The sequence below is a fragment of the Podarcis vaucheri genome (assembly GCF_965113315.1).
Source record: "Podarcis vaucheri genome assembly, chromosome: 7".
Classification (NCBI taxonomy): domain Eukaryota; kingdom Metazoa; phylum Chordata; class Lepidosauria; order Squamata; family Lacertidae; genus Podarcis; species Podarcis vaucheri.
The window spans coordinates 24,582,189-24,603,919 of NC_138765.1; the positions used below are offsets into that span (position 1 = coordinate 24,582,189).

At 47.1% G+C, this 21,731-nt stretch overlaps 2 protein-coding genes across 2 annotated transcripts in view; both read right to left on the reverse strand.

The window, feature by feature from the left end:
- The window catches only part of SERINC2 (serine incorporator 2), a 32,773-nt gene extending 26,275 nt beyond the window's left edge, over positions 1–6,498 (reverse strand). The window contains exon 1 of the mRNA XM_082231778.1: positions 6,350–6,498. Coding sequence (XP_082087904.1) covers positions 6,350–6,388 — 39 coding nt within the window. The 5' untranslated portion in view covers positions 6,389–6,498. The remainder of the gene's footprint in view (positions 1–6,349) is intronic.
- ZCCHC17 (zinc finger CCHC-type containing 17) overlaps positions 1–21,731 on the reverse strand; it is a 351,579-nt gene that overhangs the window by 287,260 nt on the left and 42,588 nt on the right. The window lies entirely within an intron of this gene.

Consider the following 21,731-nt stretch of genomic DNA (forward strand, 5'->3'; position numbering starts at 1 on the left):
ATGCTCAGCAGTCAGGGATGATGAGAGCTGGAGTTCAACAACATCTGGAGAGCAACATACTGGGCGACCTAATCAAGCCGGATGGAATGATGGCCTGGCTTGCTATAAGGCAGTTTCTGCTACTCCTACAAGTAAAGATTCAAATAGGCCTTCTCCTGAGTAGCTATAGAATGCAGCCTCAAACATTTTACTTAGAAGTTGCTGCATTCACACAGATAAGCTGAACTGGCCAAATATCAGATTGATAGCCACTTGAGATACGAAGGCCCTATGGGTAGGGGACGGGACGATGACAATTACTTACACACTACATTTCATTTGGTTCAATATTTTGGCCTATTTAAACTGACCATTTTTTTTACAAGTTTCCTCTGGTTTTATCTGTTTGCTTGTTTCCAATTTGGCTGCTGGATAACACTGGTTCATTGCTATTCTTCTGCATAAACTGGTCCTATTTAAGTTTTTCACCCAATCAATCAATTCCCTTAGCTGAATTATCAGCCAAGATTAATTCTGTACAAGGAGAGGATAATCATTCAGAAGCAAGGAGCACACTTTGTTTACAGACGAGGCATGTGTATGTCCTAGTGGGCATCAAGAAATAAGGTATATACACTGCTGCCCAAAATTGTTGGCAGAAAACTTTTTAACCCTGTTCTGAAGATCTGCTGGTTGGGGAGCTGTTAGATCCATTGTTTAGCTGTTTTTTTAAAAAGATTGTAACATGGCAAAAGTTTGCAAACTAATCAGACAAAACTTTTTTTCTTCATGTTGGAACTATGACTATATATTACTGCAGTGTGGGAGAATCTGAGGAGTTCCTTCAAACTTGCAACCAAGGGGAAATGAAGAACAGCTGCTGCCTGTGTTAGGTTCTGAGGGGGTTTAATCTTTCCCAGAAAGCCTGTTGATTTTGATTTCAGACAATGAGGGGGCAAAAGCACAGGGAGGTGAACTGAAGTGGCAGTGAAGGCGATACAAGGTGGAAGAAAGTGAGCCGACCAAAGGGGAATGTGAGAGGGAGGCAGAAAGGCAACACTGGCAGGTTAAAGAAAGCAGGTGAGAAGAAAGAAAGGGTAGAAATGTTTGAGACGGTAAGGAGAAGGTGGGAAAAGGCATGAGAAGAGAGAAAGAGGCAACATAGCTGGTGGCAGAAAGGATTGTGGGGAAAGGTAAGAAAGTGGAAGCAGGTAAAAGACTGAGAGGGTGTAAAGAGGGAAGGTGAAAGGCGAGAGCAGTAAAAACAAAGGCAAGACAAGTGATGAAGGATAAAAAGCAAAGGAAGGTAGGAGAAAAAAGGCAGTTGCTGGTGACACAGAAAGAACAGAGGCTGTGAAAGTTGTGGAAAGGGATAGATGAGGCAGTCCAAGTTGTTTTGCCACTGCAGGCAAAACTCCCCACCACCCCAGAGCAGATCTGGGGGCTGCTCCCATGCAGTCATGCCCACACTGCTACCAGCCCCACCCCTGAGGCTACACCCTCACCTGTGGCTGCAGCTATGTTGCTACCCTGGCGTAATGGTGAGGGCACAGTGGTGAGGACAAGAGTGCTGTGGCAGCAGCAGACGTGGCATGGGCAAAGCTGCCACAGGGCTCGCAGCAGCACCAAGGTTCAAAAGAGGACACATTGTAGAAGCCTTTACGTTGCAAGGCGTAGCCATTTGCCTTGGGAGGCAGGTCCAACACCCATTGTACGCCTTGCAACGTAAAGGCTTCTTTGCTAACAAAACACAAGCACCCGTGGTGATGTTGACTTCCCCTCTTCCTCAACAGCAACCACAAGCATCGTTGGAGAGAAGCAGCAAAAAACCCACCAAGGTTCAAAAGAGGACACAGCTACTAAAAGGGCTCAAAAGTCTGACCAACAATACAGGAAACATTGGTTCACTTGTATTGAAGGAGGCGGAATAGTATGCCAGCATGTGATATGTGGTGAAATGCCATCATGTAGTAAATCAAAAGTGAAGATGTGGAAGTGGGCTACAAGTTCCCGGTTGGGAGTTTGAGGTGGGTCTTAGGTCTAGACTAGCTTAGGTCTAGACTGGTGTGCACCAACTGGCAGTAGATCTCCAGGATTTCCGACAAGTTGTGTTTTTTCTGCCAGAACCATAGCTGTCAACTTACATTTGAAAATAAGGGATCAGCAGCCAAAATAAGGGATTTTGCGAGCACAGGTATGTTCAACTTCTGAGCCCCTCCAAGCCAAAGGCAGGAAGCCCAGCCAGCAGCCGAACAAAGCCTCAAGTGGTGGTTCTCACAGTGCAGCAACCCGGCAAAGAGGATGCAGCAAGGAAAACCACCGTCACCTCTCCGCTGGGAAGCATTGAGCAAAGGCGAGTCCCCAGGCAATGCGGCCGATTTGATTGGCACAAGGCATGCAAGCTCCACCCCCCTGGTCGTTCTTAGACTCCTTATTGGGTGAGCAACGCAGCCAAGCAACACAGTTGGAGCCTTCCTCCTCTCTGGCCGAGGCAGGGAGGGAGAGGAGCTACTTCCTTTGAAACCCGGGAAATTTAAGGGACATCATCAATAAGGGACAGCAGCGGGACACGGTGCTGGGATAAGGGACTTTCCTGCCAAATAAGGGACGGTTGACAGCTATGGCCAGAACCAGCTGCAGATGCTGGGGATTGAACCTGGGACCTTCTGAATGCAAAGCATATGCTCTACCACTAAGCTACTATTGCCCTTCCGCACTTGCAGCATCCTTAATCTATATCCAGCCCACCACATCTTGTTTTTCATTGCCGTTCCTTGCTTTGGGAATGCTTTTTATCAAAAGGATGCTTGGAAATCCCTCCCCCCAAAAAAAGAGTAAAATAAAAATTTAGGGTACCACTAAAGAAATGGATTTTCTACATTTTTTATTTTAGATTGTGGGTAAATTTAAGCATGCAACAAACTTGGTTGGCTTCAAAGGAAATTTTCTGTGGCCACCAGGCTAATCTTCCTCAACATGTAATCAGCATCAATCACAAGCCTGTTTCTGAAGCTACAAAAGTTGCTGTTTGTTAATGAAAAATTAAATGATAATAGCAGCAGCAGTAGCCATTCTGTACATGGGGCCTAACAGAGTGGCATGGGCAACATAGAAAGATATCCACTCCCTAAGAACTTACAACCTAGGACACATAAACCAGCCTCTACTGCATGCATACATGCACCCAAAGAACTACAAAAATGCAATCGGTTTCACACTGCAATTACTGTCACTATCAATAAAATCTGATCCATGTAGTTCCAAGGACCACCAGTAGTTGATGAGCTTCATTCAGGTGGTCCATGTCAAGTGTATGGATTTGTGGCAGGAGATTGCAACATCCATCACACAATCCATCGTATAAATTTTGCATTGTATTTTTATTGCTGCTTTCATTTCTTGTATTGCACTTCATTGTATTACAATTCAGACTGCAATACACAACACATAAGAAATAAAAGCAACAATAAATATCCATTTTTTATATAAAAAAATCATACAGCATTTAACACTGTGAATTAAGTGGTCTGCCAAGACCCTCAGCAATTTCCAAGTGGGCTATGGAGAAGAAAGACTGAGAACTACCTGTTCTGATTTTAACAAGATCAGATTCCTGGCAATAGTAAAAATTCTTCAATCTGGGAAGAACGTCAACTTTTTTTGAGTGACCTGTGAGTTAAATGCTTCTCAAATACTGATGCTAAAAGCACAATCCTGTATATGTCTACTCAAAAGTAGGTACACTGAATTGAATTGGCCTAACTCCACATAAGTAGGGAGGCGTTGTTCTTGGTTGTTACTATGTTATGTATTTTTGTGTTTTTATATTGTAAACCACCCTTGATCCTCAGATGAAGAGCGGTACAGAATTTTAATTAATTAATAATAATAATGTATAGAAATGCAGCCCAAATATGCAAACACACGCAAGAAACCCTATCTAATTGCTATATTATGAATTATCGCTTCCTCCCAGCAACACCCCCGGTTTTACCTTCCTGGGTGTGGGCAGGTCAAAACAAAACAGCAACATTGCAGGCAGGTGCACACAAACTGCATGACCAGAGATCAATTATTACATAAATGTTTCCAGTAGTAGATAGGTAGCCGTGTTGGTCTGCCATAGTCAAAATGTATCTGAAGAAGTGTGCATGCACACGAAAGCTCATACCAAGAACTAACTTAGTTGGTCTTTAAGGTGCTACTGGAAGGAATTTTTTTTATTTTTACATAAATGTTGTTCCTGGAGGAAGAAGCTATCCAGCCTTGGAGAGTGCAAGATGCAAAACCTTTCACATGCATCAGTCTTTCAGACTTGCATTTAAACCCCAAACTGCAACAAGGGAGCAAAAAGATTTTTCATTATCATCCATGCCATTATTCTCCTCCTCTCTTTAGAGTGCAGGTGGGGGACCTACAGCCTTCCAGATGTTGGCGGACTCCATCTGCCATCAGCCCAAGGCAGGGGAAGGGCTACATCTCTAGAACAAAGAAGCTGCCCTGCTTACAGAATGTCCCAGGTTCAATTTCCCCAGCATCTCCTAGCAGACCTTGGAACATCCCTCTGCCTGAAACCCTGGACAGTCTCTGCCAGTCAGTGTAGCCAATACCAAGCTAGATGGTTAGACTCGGTGTAAGGTGCTTGCTATGTCCCAATGGCCAAGGATAATGGGAGTTCTAGTCCAGAAAGCACATGGAGGGACAGCTTTCGATGGACCTGATGCAGAAAGATCCCAAAATGGTTTAAGGTGGATCTCGGCTCTTAAAAAGCTTGAAGACTTTACTTCAAAATCCACACCACTCATATGGATAAAGGAAACATTTGTTTGTTTGGTTGTATGCTTGCTTACTTGTATGTATGTCTGTTTTCTCAAATGTATTTATTTTAAATTAATTTTTTTTTAAAAGGAAACAAACAACTTCCTTTGCATCTGATCGCATGTTCTCTTCCTGCACATTTATTTTACAGCATTGACAACATGCCACCCCATAACATAATGCGGCTTGCACTAAATAATTCTAAGAACAAATTTATACACACAATAACACAGAGAACCATAACATTAAAAGCAACTTAAATGTCTGACTGTCTTTTTTAAAAAAGCAAACACAAGAATAAGAAAGACAGGAAACTAGTGGTATGGACTACGGACGTGCAACTATTTGCAGTAGTCAAGCCACAACTTGTGTGTGGTTCTTCAGCTATCAGGTGAGGAACATAAGAAGACCGCTGGATCCTGCCAGTGACCCATCAAGTCCAGCATCCTGTTCTCAACCAGATGCCTATGGGAAACCTCCATTCAGGATTTGAGAACAAAACCACTCTCCCCTCCTGTGGTTTTAGTATTCAGAAGTATTACTGCCTTCAACTGTGAAGGCAGAGCATAGACATTGTGGCTAGTAGCCATCAGTAATAGCCTTCTCCACAAATTTGTCCAGTCCTCTTTGAATGCCATCTAGGTTGGTAGCCACTGCTGCCTTCGGGGTCTCTGGAAGAAATTAAACTTTGGGCCACAATCCTAACCCCCATTTACCTGGCAGTAAGCCCCACTGAATTCAACAGGACTTCTGTCCAAGGAAACATGCTTAGGAGTGGCTGTGATCCTCTCACTGCTTGCTCTTGAGCAAGCCCCATTGAATTCTACAGAGATAGTTTAGACCAGCTTGTGCAGATGCTTAGAAAGTTGAGGCAATTTTAATCTCTTTTAGCATTTTAACTTTTGTGGGCTTTTAAGTGCAACTGTACATTTTTCCTGGATTCCCTTGTTTTACTTGTTCGTAAACCGCTTTGAGGGTTTTCTTTTCTTTCTTTTCCCAACCAAGCGGTGCACAAATTTTATGAAATAAACGACCAGGATTGCATTGCTTGAGTATGCCCAGGATTTCAAAAGACCTGCCGGTCCTTTGAGCAAACGCTAAGAGGAAGTAAAGACAGGAGCGTGATCGTCCGTCTGTAAACGGCAGAGTTTATGATTCTCATCAGAATAATAAATAGAATGACAAGAAATATATACTATAAAATCCACAATTTGGGGAGTGGGGACGGAAGAGGCAGGCAATGCGTAAAAGGGAGAGCGACTTTTTTTTAAAAGGCGAACAAAGAAAGGCTTGCCCAGTTGAGACGCTGAACAAAATGGGACTTGTGTCTCCGAAGAAAAGCAGAGCTGGGCTGTCAACCCCCAGTCCGGCTGCGACTCAGCCCTTATTCCACTAAAAGCAGCCATCGAAGCAGAAATAAGAGTAGAAGGCACGCCTGACCCAACCCAAGAGCTCCGAGAACGATTAGTTCCGCCACCCCACCCCTCTAAGAATTTCCTTCTTCTTCTTCTTATAAATCTATATATTTAAAGAAGTTGCAAAAGGCACTCACGCAGCTCAGCAAAGAGCAGACCCCGAGGCACGCTCCCATGACGCCACTGGCCCCCGAAACGCAACTCCGTCGGGCTCAGATCCCGACAAAGTTGCCTCCTCGGCTCGACCTCCCAGCACTACCTGCCGAAGCCGCTCGGGGTTCCTCGGCACGTTCCGGCTCTTGCCCACCTCTTCGGCTCTTTCCGCCTACGCTCGGGAACGCCTGGCCGTAGCTGCGCCCCCTCCCTCCCTCCCTCTTGAGTCGGCGGGGCGGGGCTTGGCAGTCGCTGCCGAGCGCACCTGGGACGCGCCGGACGCCGGGCGGCAGGAGGAGCCTCGCAGTGGCGGCAGGTGCGTCGAAGCGCCGGGGCGGACCGGGAAAAGGCTGCCGGCCTTTGGAGCAGCAGCGCTGCGCTGCGTCTCGCACGGGGTGATTCCTCACAATGCTCGGAATAGGGATCTGCCCAGCCCTGCAGGAGCAGCTGGCCCCACTCAGCTGGGGTGGTGACATCATTGCTGTCGCCTTGGGGTCGAGGTGGCTGGATCCGCATGACGTCATCTTGCAAGGTGTGCCGCTTGGCCCCCTGCACCGGGGTAAGCGCCCAGCCACGTGCAGCCCAACAGCCGACGAGGTCTTTTCCCTATTCCATCTAGGGCTGACCCCTTGATTCAAGAAGTCCACATTGACGAGGCTGCATCGATGGATTTTATTTTATTGCATGGTTATGTTAAGAACTGGTATAGATAAAGTCTCTGTATAGACACACACATATTTTTAATAACCGGAGAACATAGGAACCATATGGGTGTGGGCGTGGGGATCAAGTAAATAAATAAAAATACTTAACTGAGAGTAGAAATTGTAGAAAGATTTTGACAGGCTTTTCTTGGGGTCAAAAGAAAGCAATTTAAAACAACTGTTGTTGAGACATTTCATGCTGAATCTGAATGGTGACAGGTGGGTGTAATGCCCCACCCCCACCCCGCAATATGAATCCCAGCTGTGCCCATGGCATGCCATTCATTCATCCAGCTCAGCATTGCCGACACTGGCTGGCAGAGGCTTTCTGGGGTTTCAGGCAGAGGATGTTCCCAGCCCCACCTGCAGATGCAGAAGACTGAATCTGGGAGCTGATACCTTACTATTAGGCCACAGACCTTCCTGCACAGACATGAATAAAATCTGCATATGGGAAGAGAGAAAGGTTTCAAAGAGAACAGCATGCTTCCTTTGGTTTTGAATAATGCCCACATAAATTGAGGGTGCAGGTATTTGTTCAAAAGTACAGTGGTACCTCAGTTACATACGCTTCAGGTTACAGACTCCGCTAACCCAGAGATAGTACCTCGGGTTAAGAACTTTGCTTCAGGATGAGAACAGAAATCGGGCTCCGGCGGTGCGGTGGCGGCAGGAGGCCCCATTAGCTAAAGTGGTGCTTCAAGTTAAGAACAGTTTCAGGTTAAGAACGGACCTCTGGAACGAATTAAGTACTTAACCCGAGGTACCACTGTACCACTTCTCCTTACGTGGCACTTCTCCTCTCTGCAGTTTTTTATAAATACGTTTCCCCCCTCTTTTTTAACCATTTCAGAAAACTTTAAAAGCCCAGCTAACAGGAGGCACGTTGTCAGATGAGCAGTAAATTAATCTGGAGGCCATATTTGGGGTCCTCTCCAAGCCTGTGGTTTTATATTCGTAGGGTGGGATTCTGGAGAGAGGGAGGGAGACAAGTGGTCAATCCAGTCTCTAGCCAAGTGTTAAGTATCCCTTTGCATGAGTACAGGGGATGGTTGCCACAGAAATTACAAGCTGGAGGTGCTCCAGGAAGGTGGGCTAAAGGGGGCAGAAAGTAGAGAACAATAGACCTGTGGTCAGTCTTGTCCTGAACTGGGAAGAGACCGAGAAGCATGACTTGCTTTCTGTGCTGGATCCAAAGCTATGGCTTGCAGTGGGGAGCAAGACCACTAGGAGAGTTGATGCCGTGAGCCCTTCCATCTTCTGTTCAGCCTGTATATGGCATGGAGAACACAGCTAGAGCAAAGTTTTATACTCCTCGAATAACACTAGACCAGTGGCGTAGCGTGGGGGGTGCAGGGGGGGCCGGCCGCACCGGGCACAACATCTGGGGGTTAGGGTTAGGGGGCGCAAATCCACGGGTTAGGGGGCGCAAATCCACGGGTTAGGGGGCACAAATTACTTGCCTTGCCCACGCTACGCCACTGCACTAGACTTCATGGACATCCAAGGGAGCTGAATGCTGGAAGATGCAGGGCAGATAAAATCAAGTACCTTCTGCAGAGCATAGTTAAATGATGTCACTCACTCCCATGGGAAGCAGCAGTGGCCACCAACTTGGATCACTTTAAAAGAGCACTAGACAATTCAATGAGGATAAGGCTATAAGTGCTTACTTGCTGCTATGGCCATATTCCACCTTCACTGTAAGAGACAGCATGACGCTTAATACCAATTGCTGAGAATCACAGGTGGGAAGAGTGCTGTTGAGCTCAGGCAGTGCCAGAGCTTCATGCTCTGGCACCAAGGGGCGGAGAGCAGGAGGGGGCATGGCTGGCATGAAAGAATACATATGAATGAATTTTATTATTACGGTCACAGACCAGTTCCAGCTCACTTACAATATCAGGGAAATCATAAAACACAACAGGAATACATTGAATTGCAATTGGGTATAACAGAGACAATACAGATATAGCAGTTAAAAATATATATAAAACTTGATCACTAAAATAGAACCTAAAATTGTCATTTAAAACCTGAATCATTTTGGTAGTACAGCTTGTTCCCTAAGTTTTATGGCAGTCGCACAGAATTTGGCCACCTTTAGCGTGATCTCTGGATCCTTGTCTTCTACCAGGAGTTTTAGACATTGAAGTCCAGACCCATTTGGAGATTTTTGTGGCTCGCGTGTGTCCTGGGGGTGTGGCGCGTGTCCTGGGGGTGTGGTGTGCGTCCTGGGGGCATGGCACGCTGCCTGCGGGGGCGTGACACCCAGCACAGGCAGGGGGCACCGCGATGGCACCACATCGGGATTGTGCTGCCGGGGGCGGTGCGCTCCCCCACCCCCCTCTTCCTCCGCCAGTGAGCTAAGGCCCTCCTTATGTGCTTCCCATAGGTTGTCCACTGTGAGCACAGGATGCTGGAACAGGTGTGGACCATTGGCCTGATCCAGCAGGCTGTTTTTATGTTTTCATGTTCTCAGCCGATAGCTCAGTTGCTTAAAGCATGGTGCTGATAATGCCAAGGTTGCAGGTTCGATACCCATACGGGACAGCTGCATATTCCTGCATTACAGTGGCATCTCTAGTTGCAGACACGATCTGTTCCGGGGTGCCGTTCGCAATCCGAAAAGCCGCAATGTGAAGCAAACACAACAAGAGACATGACTGTATAGGGAGTTGGACCAGGTGATCCTCAGCATCCCTCCCCACTCTACAATCTATGATTCAGTGTTGATCTTCCATAACGCAGCATGGAGGAGGATAGGCAGCAGACTAGGATTGGTTGGCTCTTCCCATCATTGGCTGTGACTCCACCTATTGTTGACCTCTTTGCCTTCTGCCCTACCAGCCACAATAGGAACCAACTGCCACTGCACTACGCTGGTTGCAGAGCCATGGGATTAGGCGCTTATGGTACTTTTTATTGCATCCCCCCCTCCCCCGCCCAGTGTGTTGTGATAAAGAGGAAGGCTTACAGCATTGAACTGGAATAGATCTGGCAGTAACCAAATGAAAGGCAGAATCTCAGGCCGGGTAGGCCAAGAGAGAGGAGTGAGAGTTTAAGTCAATGCGAGATGTAAAACAAAAGCATAGAAAAGGGATGCCATTGACTCTGATGGTGGTCCTCATCTCACCTCCTGCACAGAGTTTTCCCCCCGCCGCCACCTCCCATCACATCCCAAAGGGAGATTGTTCCAGTGTTGATGCAACACAGCCCCCAAACAGCCAAGCTGCTAAGTGAATTCTGCTTAGCTGCTGGGGTCTATATTTAGATCCCTGTGAAAGGGGTTAGCGAGTTGCCTGGAGCCAGCAGAGCATCTAAGGATGTCAGTGTAACAGCAGTTAGGGATGAAAAATAACCAGGAGCTTTAAGTAAATCCTTTGGACTGAGCAGGGCTGGGGGAGGGAGCAGGAGAGAGAGTGAAAGCAGCCTCTGATTACAGATGGGAACTTCATTGGAGCTTCGCCTGTGAATTGGCACCTCCTCTGTGCTGGAAAAGAGGGCAGCACGCCACATAATTTCATGGCTAGATCTGTGGGTGGTGGGTGCTGGCAGATGGGGGGGGATGGCCGTTGTGCAGAAAGAAAGCTCCAGCAAGCCCCCATCCTATTACCCCACTCAGTTGCACAGTTTTCTATTTGGATCAGATTTTATATGGCTTTTGCCTGGTTTTATCCTCGTTGTATGGCTGACTTTGATGCTGACTGCTTAGAGATAAGTGTGATTAAGTGGAATGTGCATTGCCTAAATAAATAAAACAGCTGAAAGTGCTAAGATTGGCTGGTAATGTCTGTTGTTGGTTCTGACTCCCCCTACTGTTGGTCTTTCTGCCTTTTGCCCTACGAGTCCCAAAGGGCACCAACCACAACTGCTCAAACTGAACCCCACTGTTGCAGTCATAGAGAAAAAAAGAATGCTCTCCAGGTCTTAGGCTGCTCCCTGTGATTACCAGTGGGAGAGCTACTGTGATCTAGCCTTGAGGCATGGACTACAGAGACCTAGGTTCAGATTCCCATTTGGCACCAAAGGTCACTATATGTCTGGCCTGTGTGTCACAGCACTGCCAGGCAAGGAATGCCCAGAGTGAGGAATTAACTATTCATTGACAAAAGTACACTTGTGTAAGTTACGGAAAGGCATGTCCACCAATCCAATGTCCCTCAGCTACCCATAGATGAGAACTTGATGAGGCAGTTGCTGCAACAGAGAGGCCCTGACCCTGACCTCAGTTTATGTATCTCACCCCACCCAGGCTACACACGAGTAGGTGAAGACACTGTCTGTGTGTAACCTGCTTCTGCTCCTCTCTCTTCCATCCTTGCCTGGTCCTGGGAGGCAGGGGCAGAAGGAGGAGGTGTGAAAGCCCTTGACCCTGCAACAGCCTGACACCTCTCTCCCCCCCCTCTCTCCTGCACCTGTTCTCGCAGTTACAGATCACTGATCCCTTCTTCTTCCAAGACAGTCTTCAACCCCATTTCTCTCAGTGCCCACACATCAGTATCCAGCCACCACTGCTCAGTGTCCAGTCAGTCCCTGACACTATCCTTACATCTTAGCTTAGCCTACTCAACAGGGTTGTCGTGAGAAGACCATGCGCAGATGGTACCATGCATGCCACCTTGAGTTAATCATAGAACTGTAGAGTTGGAAGGGGCCTCCAGAGTCACCTAGTCCAACCCCCTGCAATGCAGGAACCTCAGCTAAAGCATCCATGACAGATGCCTCTGCCTAAAAACCTGCAGTGATCTTTTTAGGAAGGTCGGGAAGAGTAGTAAGAAATGGCACTGTCTTCAGATTCCAGGGACAGAGAAGGATTAAATCCTATTTGGAAACGTGAATCCATTGGGGTGCATCTGAAGTTGTGTTTGTTTTTTGTTTTTAATGTTCTCATTTTTATAATAATTAAAATACATGCCACAGCTCCTACCACTGTCAATACTATATATAGCTGGTGTGAACTAACACATAAAAATGCAAGAACAGAGAGACCAAGGAAAGAAATAGCACAATTCCACCACCGAAGCAACAGACCAGGCTTGGGACCACATGGCCCTCTGGGTCATGTTGCACTACAACTCCCATCATCCCTGACTGCTGATTAGGTTGGCTGGGACTGATGGGGATTGGAGTCATCTGGAGTGCCACAGCTTCCCTACTCCTGCAATAGACCAAAAGACTAACAAGCTGAAAAGTACTGCAACAGATAAACCTCTATCATGCTCAAGCTGCATTGACATCCAGTATTTTAAAAAATGGTATTTTCTTAATGCAGGGAACCTTATATCCAGTACCATAAATGGCCCTCCAGGCCTTTCTATCTGGCCCTCAGGACTCTCCACAGACTGTGCCTTTCCTCCTACCAGCCCTGATCCACAGCCTCCTCCAGTTCTTTAGCCTGGCTGGCACATGCCCTGGAACTGTACAAAAGACTGTGTGCTATGTGTGCAGAAGCCTCTAATTCTGAATGGCTGGACTCCTGAACAAAGATAAGGGGCACATCTGTCCCCCCACAGGCATGTGGCCCTTGGAAGGTTGCCCACAAAGGATTGCAGCCCTTGGGCTGAATCTTGAACAGCAGCCATTTCAATGCAGGACCTTGAGAGATCACCTTCTAAGGAACATCAACCTCCACAAGCCTGACCAGAAGCAAGCATTAGAGGATGGTGTTTCTACCATACAGGATGGGGCCTTTCTGTTGTTGGGACTAGGAAATACTTTTAACTGTGAAAAGGAACAGCCTAAAAGTGTGCCCAGAAGGGATGGGGCTACAGAACCAGCTATGTACTCCTTTTATTTCAGCTTAGATCTTGCTGGAACAATGCCTTTTCTGATCATTGTCTCTCTCTGGCCTCACACTAGCATCCTGGCTGGACAGCTCTTAACAGCCTTGTCCTGGAAATTGCACCTAGTCCTGCTGGACAGCTCCACTGCCTCACCAGTAACTGAGAAACCTGAGTCTCCCAGTTCCAGCATTGGTGAGAATGGGGCACTGCACTTAACAGTTACTTTGTACCAGTGTAGGGTTCTGCATTCCTCAGGATTCCTTATTAGTGTTCTGCTCCAAGCAGCTAGAAGACTGAAGATCCTAGGCAAGACATGGTGCAGCCAGGACTGACCATTCCACATGACGCACAAACCGAAGCTATTTTAGAATGTTGCTTCAGCAACATGTAACCTCAGGCTGAGCCTTCAATAAGGCTGCAGCTCAGTCTGGGTGATTTGCTTGACCACCTACTGGAAGAAACTCTTATGGTTGAAAAGACTTAACCTGTTTCAGCAGCCATGGACTCTGGCAGTGCAAAGGAGAGCATTTAGTTAGAAAACTACAAGAGGTGAACTATCTTTTTGTCCCCTTTAAGACTTTTCCTACTTTAGTACTAGGTCTTCATTTGGTTGACTGGGGGCCATAAAGGGATACAATGGATTGCATCCCAGTTTTAGGGTTTTCTCTCTCTCTTCTCATAAAACAACCTCTACAAAAACCTAAATACAACAACAACATTATTATTTATTTATACCCCCACCCATCTGGCTGGGCTTCCCCAGCCACTCTGGGCGGCTTCCAACAGAATATTAAAATACAATAATCTATTAAACATTAAAAGCTTCCCTAAACAGGGCTGCCTTCAGATGTCTTCTAAAAGTCTGGTAGTTGTTTTTCTCTTTGACATCAGGTGGGAGGGCGTTCCACAGGGCGGGTGCCACTACCAAGAAGGCCCTCTGCCTGGTTCCCTGTAAGTTGGCTTCTCGCAGGGAGGGAACCACCAGAAGGCCCTCGGCGCTGGACCTCAGTGTCTGGGCTGAACAATGGGGGTGGAGATGCTCCTTCAGGTATGCTGGACCGAGGCTGTTTAGGGCTTTAAAGATCAGCACTAACACTTTGAACTGTGCTCGGAAACGTACTGGGAGAGAGAAAAAGAGGGGGGGACCCAAAGTGGGTCCTGTCTTGACTATGGCAGAGTCTGGAGGAAGCAAGGTAGAGTGCCCAGCAGGGACAACAGACCAACAAGCAGAGACAGAGTAGCAACTGGTCAAGAACCAGACTCTGGAACCAAGTGTGGTCAGAGACAGTTTCAGAACCCTGGACAGGTCCCATGAAAGAGGCAACTTTTCCCAACAAGAGCTGGGTTCTTGCATAGTTCCCCGGCTTGGTTACCTTTCCCAGGCTCTGCCCTATTGCTGAAGAATGCAGATACTTGAAGGGGTGGTCCTCTGGCTTGACTCTTGTCACATCTCTGCTAACTCCTCAGTAGTACAGGAGGCCCTTGGGATCCTTGTGTAGGGGTCTCCAGTTCAGAAGGTCCGTAGCTGCTGGACAGGGTCTAGATTCAGATTTACCCTTGCTGCCCTGGGGCCCTGAAACCTTGAGCCTTAGAGTGAAAACCAGGGCTGCCATTTGACAGACGAATGCAGCTGTGGGCGGAGGTGAAATAGGGAGCAGTTGGGTGGGCAGAGCTGCAAGCCAGGCAGCAGCCCTCAGGTTTATTGGAAGATGATGTGCCATCAACTAGTGTGGAAGAAAGGTTCAAGTGGCTACCAGTTAGCTACCAGGCTGAGTTCAAAGTGTACTGGTGTACAAAGCCCTATACAGCTTTGGAACGGGATACCTAAAAGATGATCTCACTCATTATACACTCAACCAATCACTGTGCTCTGCTGGAAAGGGCCTCCTGCAGATACCATCTCATCAGGAGGTCCATTCCGTATGATGTAGGAATCAGCACTTTCGCACAGTGGCACTTACCCCTTAGAACATCTCCCCAATACACATCAGACAGCCCCATTCACACTGCACAGTTAAAGCAGCATCATACCAGTTTAAGTAGGCATGGCTTCTCCCAAAGACTTATAGGAGCTCTAGTTTGTTAAGCGTGCCAAGACTTGTTAGCAGACTCCCACATTCTCTTCCCACAGCTAAAATATTCAGAGTGGCATAACAATCAATCCCTCTTCCCAGGGAACTCTCTGAATTGTAGCTCTGTGAGAGGAATAGGGCCTCCTAATGACTCTCAGCAGCCTTAACAAACTACAGCTCCCATAAGTCTTTGGGGGATGTCATGACTGTTAATAATGTTATTATTTATACCTTGCCCATCTGGCTGGGTTTCCCCAGCCACCAGCAGATCTAAAAACATAATAACTTTGGCTGCTCCCATTGGAAGGAGCAAACATGCACAGCAGTAGATTTGCCATCCAGCTTCTCTGTGAAAATAACTGGGAAATAGTAATGATGATGAAGAAGAAGAAGATGGTGATGAAGATGGTGATAATATATCTTCATCCTTCCCTGCATTGTAGGGCATTGGACTAGGGTACTTTACAACTCCACAAATCTATGATTCTGTGATTTTCTACCTCAATTCCTGAGCAACAGGTCGTCAAATTTGTTGTTGTTGTTGTTGTTACTAGTACTACTACCACCATTATTTGAACAAAAATCTACAGACATAGCAGCCCTCCCCAGCAATAAAGACAGTAACGAAAGCTTCAGGGGCAACAAATCATCGCTAACAACCAACCACAAACACCATCGTAGCCTGTCAAAAGCCTTGGAAAAGAGGTATGGCTGCTGCCATTGTGTTAAAAAAAACTGCCGGAGACAAGCTAATCCACATCCCTGGCAGCTCCAAAATAGCCATGTGTAGAAAGGCAGGCACCAAGTGTTGTGCCAGCTGGGAGGCAGGAAAGCAGGAGGAAGGCAGAAGGGGGGGGGACAGAGAGAGGAGATTTATACAGGGTGTGTGGGAGAAGCAGAAGCCCTGCTTTCCCTGCTCCTGAACAGTGCAGAAGAGAAAGGAAATGGACCACTGCTAGGCCTGGTTAGCCAGGGGGGGAAAGTTGAAATATATCCAGGTCTCCCCCTTCAAAGCGGTTGGTAGATCCGGCAGGCAAATCAGGCAGCTAGCAGTCTGCTGATACCCAGAGCATCGTGAGAGCGGTTCAGCCAAGGAGAGAGAGAGAGAGAGACACACACGGAGAGAGATGCTTTTGTTGGCCATGGAGACTGTCTGGGCACAGTGAAACCCCTTTCCACAGGCAGATTCTGTTCTCACCCCGATCTCACCAGAGACCACCTAAGCGGCAGAACCGGCTCTCCCTTTCTTAGCAGTCCATCTGGTAAGCATGCCTGGCTGCTTTGTGCCCTTGATGTGGAGGTAGCTGGATGGTTTGTGGAGGAAAAGAGGAAAAGGGAGGGATCTGGGAGGGAATGGGGGGAGGTGTTACAGGTGGCTTACGATGGGTTCTACTATTCTGGATGTATCCATGGATCAGTGCATTATTTATCCATCCAGATAGCTAGTGTATGTTCCTTGGGGGTTAAAGAAGAAGAAGAGTGTGTGTGTGTGTGTGTGTGTGTGTGTGTGTGTGTATAGAAAGAGAGAGAGAGAGAGAATTGGCTTCCATAGCCAACTATGGGTGTGCAATGCAAAGAAAATAAACTTTCTAAAAAGCAAAAAAAATGTTCACTTGTCATTTCCATCTCTGAAGCCATGTGTGCATTAGCAGGGTTTTTGTGTGTGACAAATACTCCAAGTGGAATGACTGACATTCTCATTGTGGATTGTGGTGGTGGTGATAAAAGGAGGAGCCCATCTGAAACCTCGCCAAGCATACGAGCAGATGGCTCTTTACTATAGTTGTCATCTATTTGCACAAGTCACATAGTGGAGTCACAGTGGTTGTGGATTGCGATATCAGCTTGGCGAGTTTGGGGTGTGTCTGTGAAGCAATCGGAGAGGCTTCCCTACGTATGTATTTGGAAGAGAAACATGTCTTCCCAGGTGCTTTGATTGCGCGAAGCCTCGGAAACTGGCTTCTGAAGGTCTCCTGTGATTAGGTGCTTCCTTGCAACATCAGGCTGGAAAGTTGAGGTGAGCAAAGAGAGGGGATTGTGGTATCAGAGCTGAAGATGGACTTGGGTGGCATAATTTTGACACAAAGTCCCTGCTATTTTCCAGCATTCATATAAATGGAAAAGACTATCGTCCGGTGGAAGAACATCTGCTTTGCATGCATTCAGTCCCAGGTGCAGTCACTGGTAATTCCAGGTAGGGCTGGAACCCTACCTGAAATCCTGGAGAACCACTTTCAGTCAGTGGAGGCAATGCTAAGCAATGGTCTAACTCTATAGAAGGCAGTTTCCTATGTTCCTTAACAGGCAACTGCAGCAAGCAATAGCATCATCTCTTTTTAATCCTATTTCACACACACAGTCTTTCTCAGTACCTCATTTAGGCTCATGTGATCCAGTACCCAGATCCACCCACTGGTTGGCATCAGAATCCCACGTTTCACAAACCCACTCGCCCATCAGTGTCCTACATCTGCCGAAATGAAGTCCCACAAACTTTATTCTCCCTCTCTCTCTCTCTCCAGCTTTTCAGCCTGAAATTTTCCAGAGCAAACCCTAGTTTCAACCGTGGGAACTAGCACAGGGGGGAGCCAATGTGGTTTCTGTGGGCACCCATACACCCAGAGAGGCCTTTCGTGGTGCCCACAGGGCCACCTCTCCCCACTGAAATTAGTAGGCGAAAGAATAGGGAGTGGGATTGGTGTGTGTTTGGTTGAGGTGTGTATATGGTGCACGGAAGATAGGAACATAGGAATGTGCTTTACACTGAGTCGGACCACTGGTCCATCTAACTCAACTCTGTCTATAGCAACTAACAGCGACTCTTCAGGGCTTAAGGCAGAGGTCTCTCCCAATCCTACCAGGAGATGCCGTGGATCGAACCTGTTGCCTTCTGTATGAAAAGCAGATGCTCTACCACTGAACCACAGCTCACATGTTGATTATAGTTAGTCTGCTTTGCAAATTTGCCTGTGGGTCCTAAAAGGATAGCAACTCCTGGTCTAGCAGCATCTCTGTGCTGAATGCTGTGAAAAGGAATTCTTCTCCTCCCCTGCTACTAATCCTCATTAAATCAAGAGAGCCAATCAAACAAGCCACTTCTGAATTTATGACTGCTCTGCCTTGGAGCGCAGATAAGATTTCTAGCTTCTTCTTCATGACATGTTAGCTTTCCAAATTCAGGGCGGTGAGCTACTTCCAAAAATGTAGTTCCTCAGTATGTTTCTGAGGCGTACAAATCACATAGCAGGTTGCACCATCGTGTGTGTGTGTGTGGTGTGTCCCCATTGTTTCAATAGTGGAAAATAGGTGCACTCTTGTAGCACATATATCCAGGTAAATGTTTGTGTGGGCGCACACATAGATATCTTCATATATAGATAAAAACGTAATGCGGTCATCACGCTGCAGTTTGTGCATCTGCCAAAAGGTGGCCAAGCCAACTGCAACATGATGGCAGGCGGGCATGTGAAGAAGCAGTGCAGGTGGAGAGTGGTTTAGTTAGGTGCAAAGGAAAGAGGGGGTGGCCAGGTGTGGTTGGCAAAGGAGTTGACAGGTAGGTAGGATTGGCAACTAAAGCGAGCAGGGGGAGCAGCCTTGTGTGTGTGTGTGTGCGCGCGCGTGCACACACACACACACACACACACATTCAGCCAGCATTCAGCGACCCCATTTGTGGAGTGGTGGGAGGTTTCTCCTCTTTGATTTGTTTTCTCTAAGGATTTTTTTTGTCCTTCTGAAAACCTTGGGTTTTCCCCAAGCCTGTTGATATGTAATTTTGTGGGTGTGGATGATGCTGTTTTGGCTACACAAGTCATGCTGGTTTGGGCTGATGGGAGTTTTCTAAACCATTGCAGGGTGAGGGGAGCATCAGGATGGGGAAAGCTGGTATGAAGAATATTTGGATATGTTTATACTTGTTCTGATAACAGCTGTAGGTCAAAACACATACAGCAACATATTATAGGGAGAGGGAGGCTGAAAGGAAAGCACTACATTGGCAATTGTATTGCTACTGGCAAATGTAAGAGTCAGTGGGGTGTAGTGGTTGGAGCGTTTGGCTAGAACCTGGGAGACCAGGGTTCAAATTCACATTCCACAATGAGGCTCACTGGGCCACTTTGGACCGGTCACTGCTTCTTAGCCTAACCTAACACAGTTGCTGGAGCGGGGGGGGGGGGGCAGAGAGAAATGGGGAGGGGCAGAGACATGCATGCCACCTTGAGCTGCTTGGAAGAAAAGTAGGCTATAAATGAGAGCTTTGCTCCAAATTTGGTGGAAATGCACACCAAATCAGGCCAAATAATGATCACTCAGAGTTAGGTTGCTCTATTAGGAGATCTGGTGTTGTCAGAGAGGAAGGAGAGACATGTAGAGGAACACAGGTTCCCCCATGCCTATTTATTTATTTATTTAGGCCTTGCATGTGCAACGTAATCACAATTGTCTCTTAAGTGGTGTCCATCAAACTCAACAATACAGTAAAGATAAAATTGGTTAAAATTATAAAATCATAGTTTATTCTTTTAGAAATTTGAGGCATCGGGGCTGAAACATGAATTATCATATATAGATATAGATATAGATTTTATATATAGATTATGTACATACACACACACACACACACACACAGTGTGTGTGTGTGTGTGTGTGTGTGTGTGTGTGTGTGTGTGATTATGGCATTCCCAATCCACCCCCCCCCCAAAAAAAAAAACCCCAGAAAAGGCAAAGTAGAGAAAAAGTAATTCTAGTAAGAATAAAAATAATAGGAGCCTTCCATTGCAAACAGGATCAGTGGGAGCATATGCTACATGGCTTCTTTAAAGCTTAAATTGGCTCTAAGAGCTGAGTCACACACGCCTGGATACCAGTGGAACTTTTGTCACCTTGATTAGTCAATATTTTGACAGTTCTCACGTTTGGCTGAGAGTTATCTCCTCCATTAGAAAGCCTTGTGTTTGAGGTGCAAATTTCAACAGTGGCAACTCATCTGTGATGGCTCATTTGCTCGCCATGAAATGTAATGTGTGTGTGTGTGTGTGTGTGTGCTGACCTTAAGAGTCACAAAGTACATGGGATTCCTCCAGATTTACAGAGTGCACTCCAGTTCATGAGTCCAATGGTTTGGGGGAGAAAAGCTGAATAGTCATCTTTTTTTGTGGGGGGGGGGGATGTCACTGTTTCACCAGGGTGAGCGTTTCCAGCCAAGAGGCTTACTAGAGAACAATGCTGTAGAGCAAGCTCATGATGTGTGGTTGCTATGGAAGATCAGAAGAGCATGCTGGGTAATTTTGGTCAGGTGGCTCCATTTATCCTGTTCTGCTGAGGCTTGGGGCCCACAAGAGAAATGGTGGTGATGGATCCCAGGTCAGCTCAAGTCAGGGGCACATCAACAATCAGCTAATAAAGTGCTTTTCAGCCAGTGTGCCATGGCACCCTGGGGTGCCTTGAATGGTGGTCAGGGGTGCCGTGGGCCTCTGTCCCTCTTTCTTTCCCTCCCTCCTCTGGTGCCGTCTTGTGTCTCTGCCTCCCAAAGTCTTGCACAGCTATTTATTGCAGCAACCCTAGCTGTAAGCCCCACAGATGAACAGTGCCTCTAGGAAGCACCTCTCTTTGGGGCCAGGGGGCAGCTCAGAGATCAGGAGGCAGCAACAGTGGCTGCCCAGAGGACTCCCACGGATAGTGGAGGGGAGAGGAGGCTGAGGGAACTCTCCACAAGGGAGGGTGTTTGAATAGGGTGAGGGGCAGCCAGCTCTGCAGGGAAGGGGTGACATAACTGGGCTCCTGAGCCACACAGGGGTACAGCAGAAAGAATGTACAGTGGTACCTTGGTACAGTGGAACGGCTTGGCTCCTGAAAAAATTGGCTCCCAAAAGCCTCAAACCAGGAAGTGGGTGTTCCAGTTTGCAAACGTTTTTCAGAAGCCGAACGTCCAATTCAGCTTCCGCGACTTCCGATTGTGTGTAGGAAGCTCCTGCAGCAAATTGGAAGCCACGCCTTGGTTTTCAAACGATTTCAGGAGTCGAATGGACTGCTGGAACGGATTAAGTTAGAGAACCAAGGTACCACTGTAGTTAGTCAAGGGAGCCATGGGCTCAGAAAGGTTGAAAACCTCTGAGCTAATGGAACGTGCTTAGTTTTGCCATGGCCTGATGCATAGGTGCCATCTCATGCCAAAGATTGTGGTTCATAGAATCATAGAATCATAGAGTTGGAAGAGACCACAAAGGCCATCGAGTCCAACCCCCTGCCAAGCAGGAAACACCTTCAGAGCACTCCTGACATATGGTTGTCAAGCCTCTGCTTAAAGACCTCCAAAGCAGGAGACTCCACCACACTCCTTGGCAGCAAATTCCACTGTCAAACAGCTCTTACTGTCAGGAAGTTCTTCCTAATGTTTAGGTGGAATCTTCTTTCTTGTAGTTTGGATCCATTGCTCCGTGTCCGCTTCTCTGGAGCAGCAGAAAACAACCTTTCTCCCTCCTCTATATGACATCCTTTTATATATTTGAACATGGCTATCATATCACCCCTTAGCCTCCTCTTCTCCAGGCTAAACATGCCCAGCTCCCTTAGCCGTTCCTCATAAGGCATCATTTCCAGGCCTTTGACCATTTTGGTTGCCCTCCTCTGGACACGTTCCAGTTTGTCAGTGTCCTTGAATTGTGGTGCCCAGAACTGGACACAGTACTCCAGGTGTGGTCTGACCAGAGCAGAATACAGTGGCACTATTACTTCCCTTGATCTAGATGCTATACTCCTATTGATGCAGCCCAGAATTGCATTGGCTTTTTTAGCTGCTGCGTC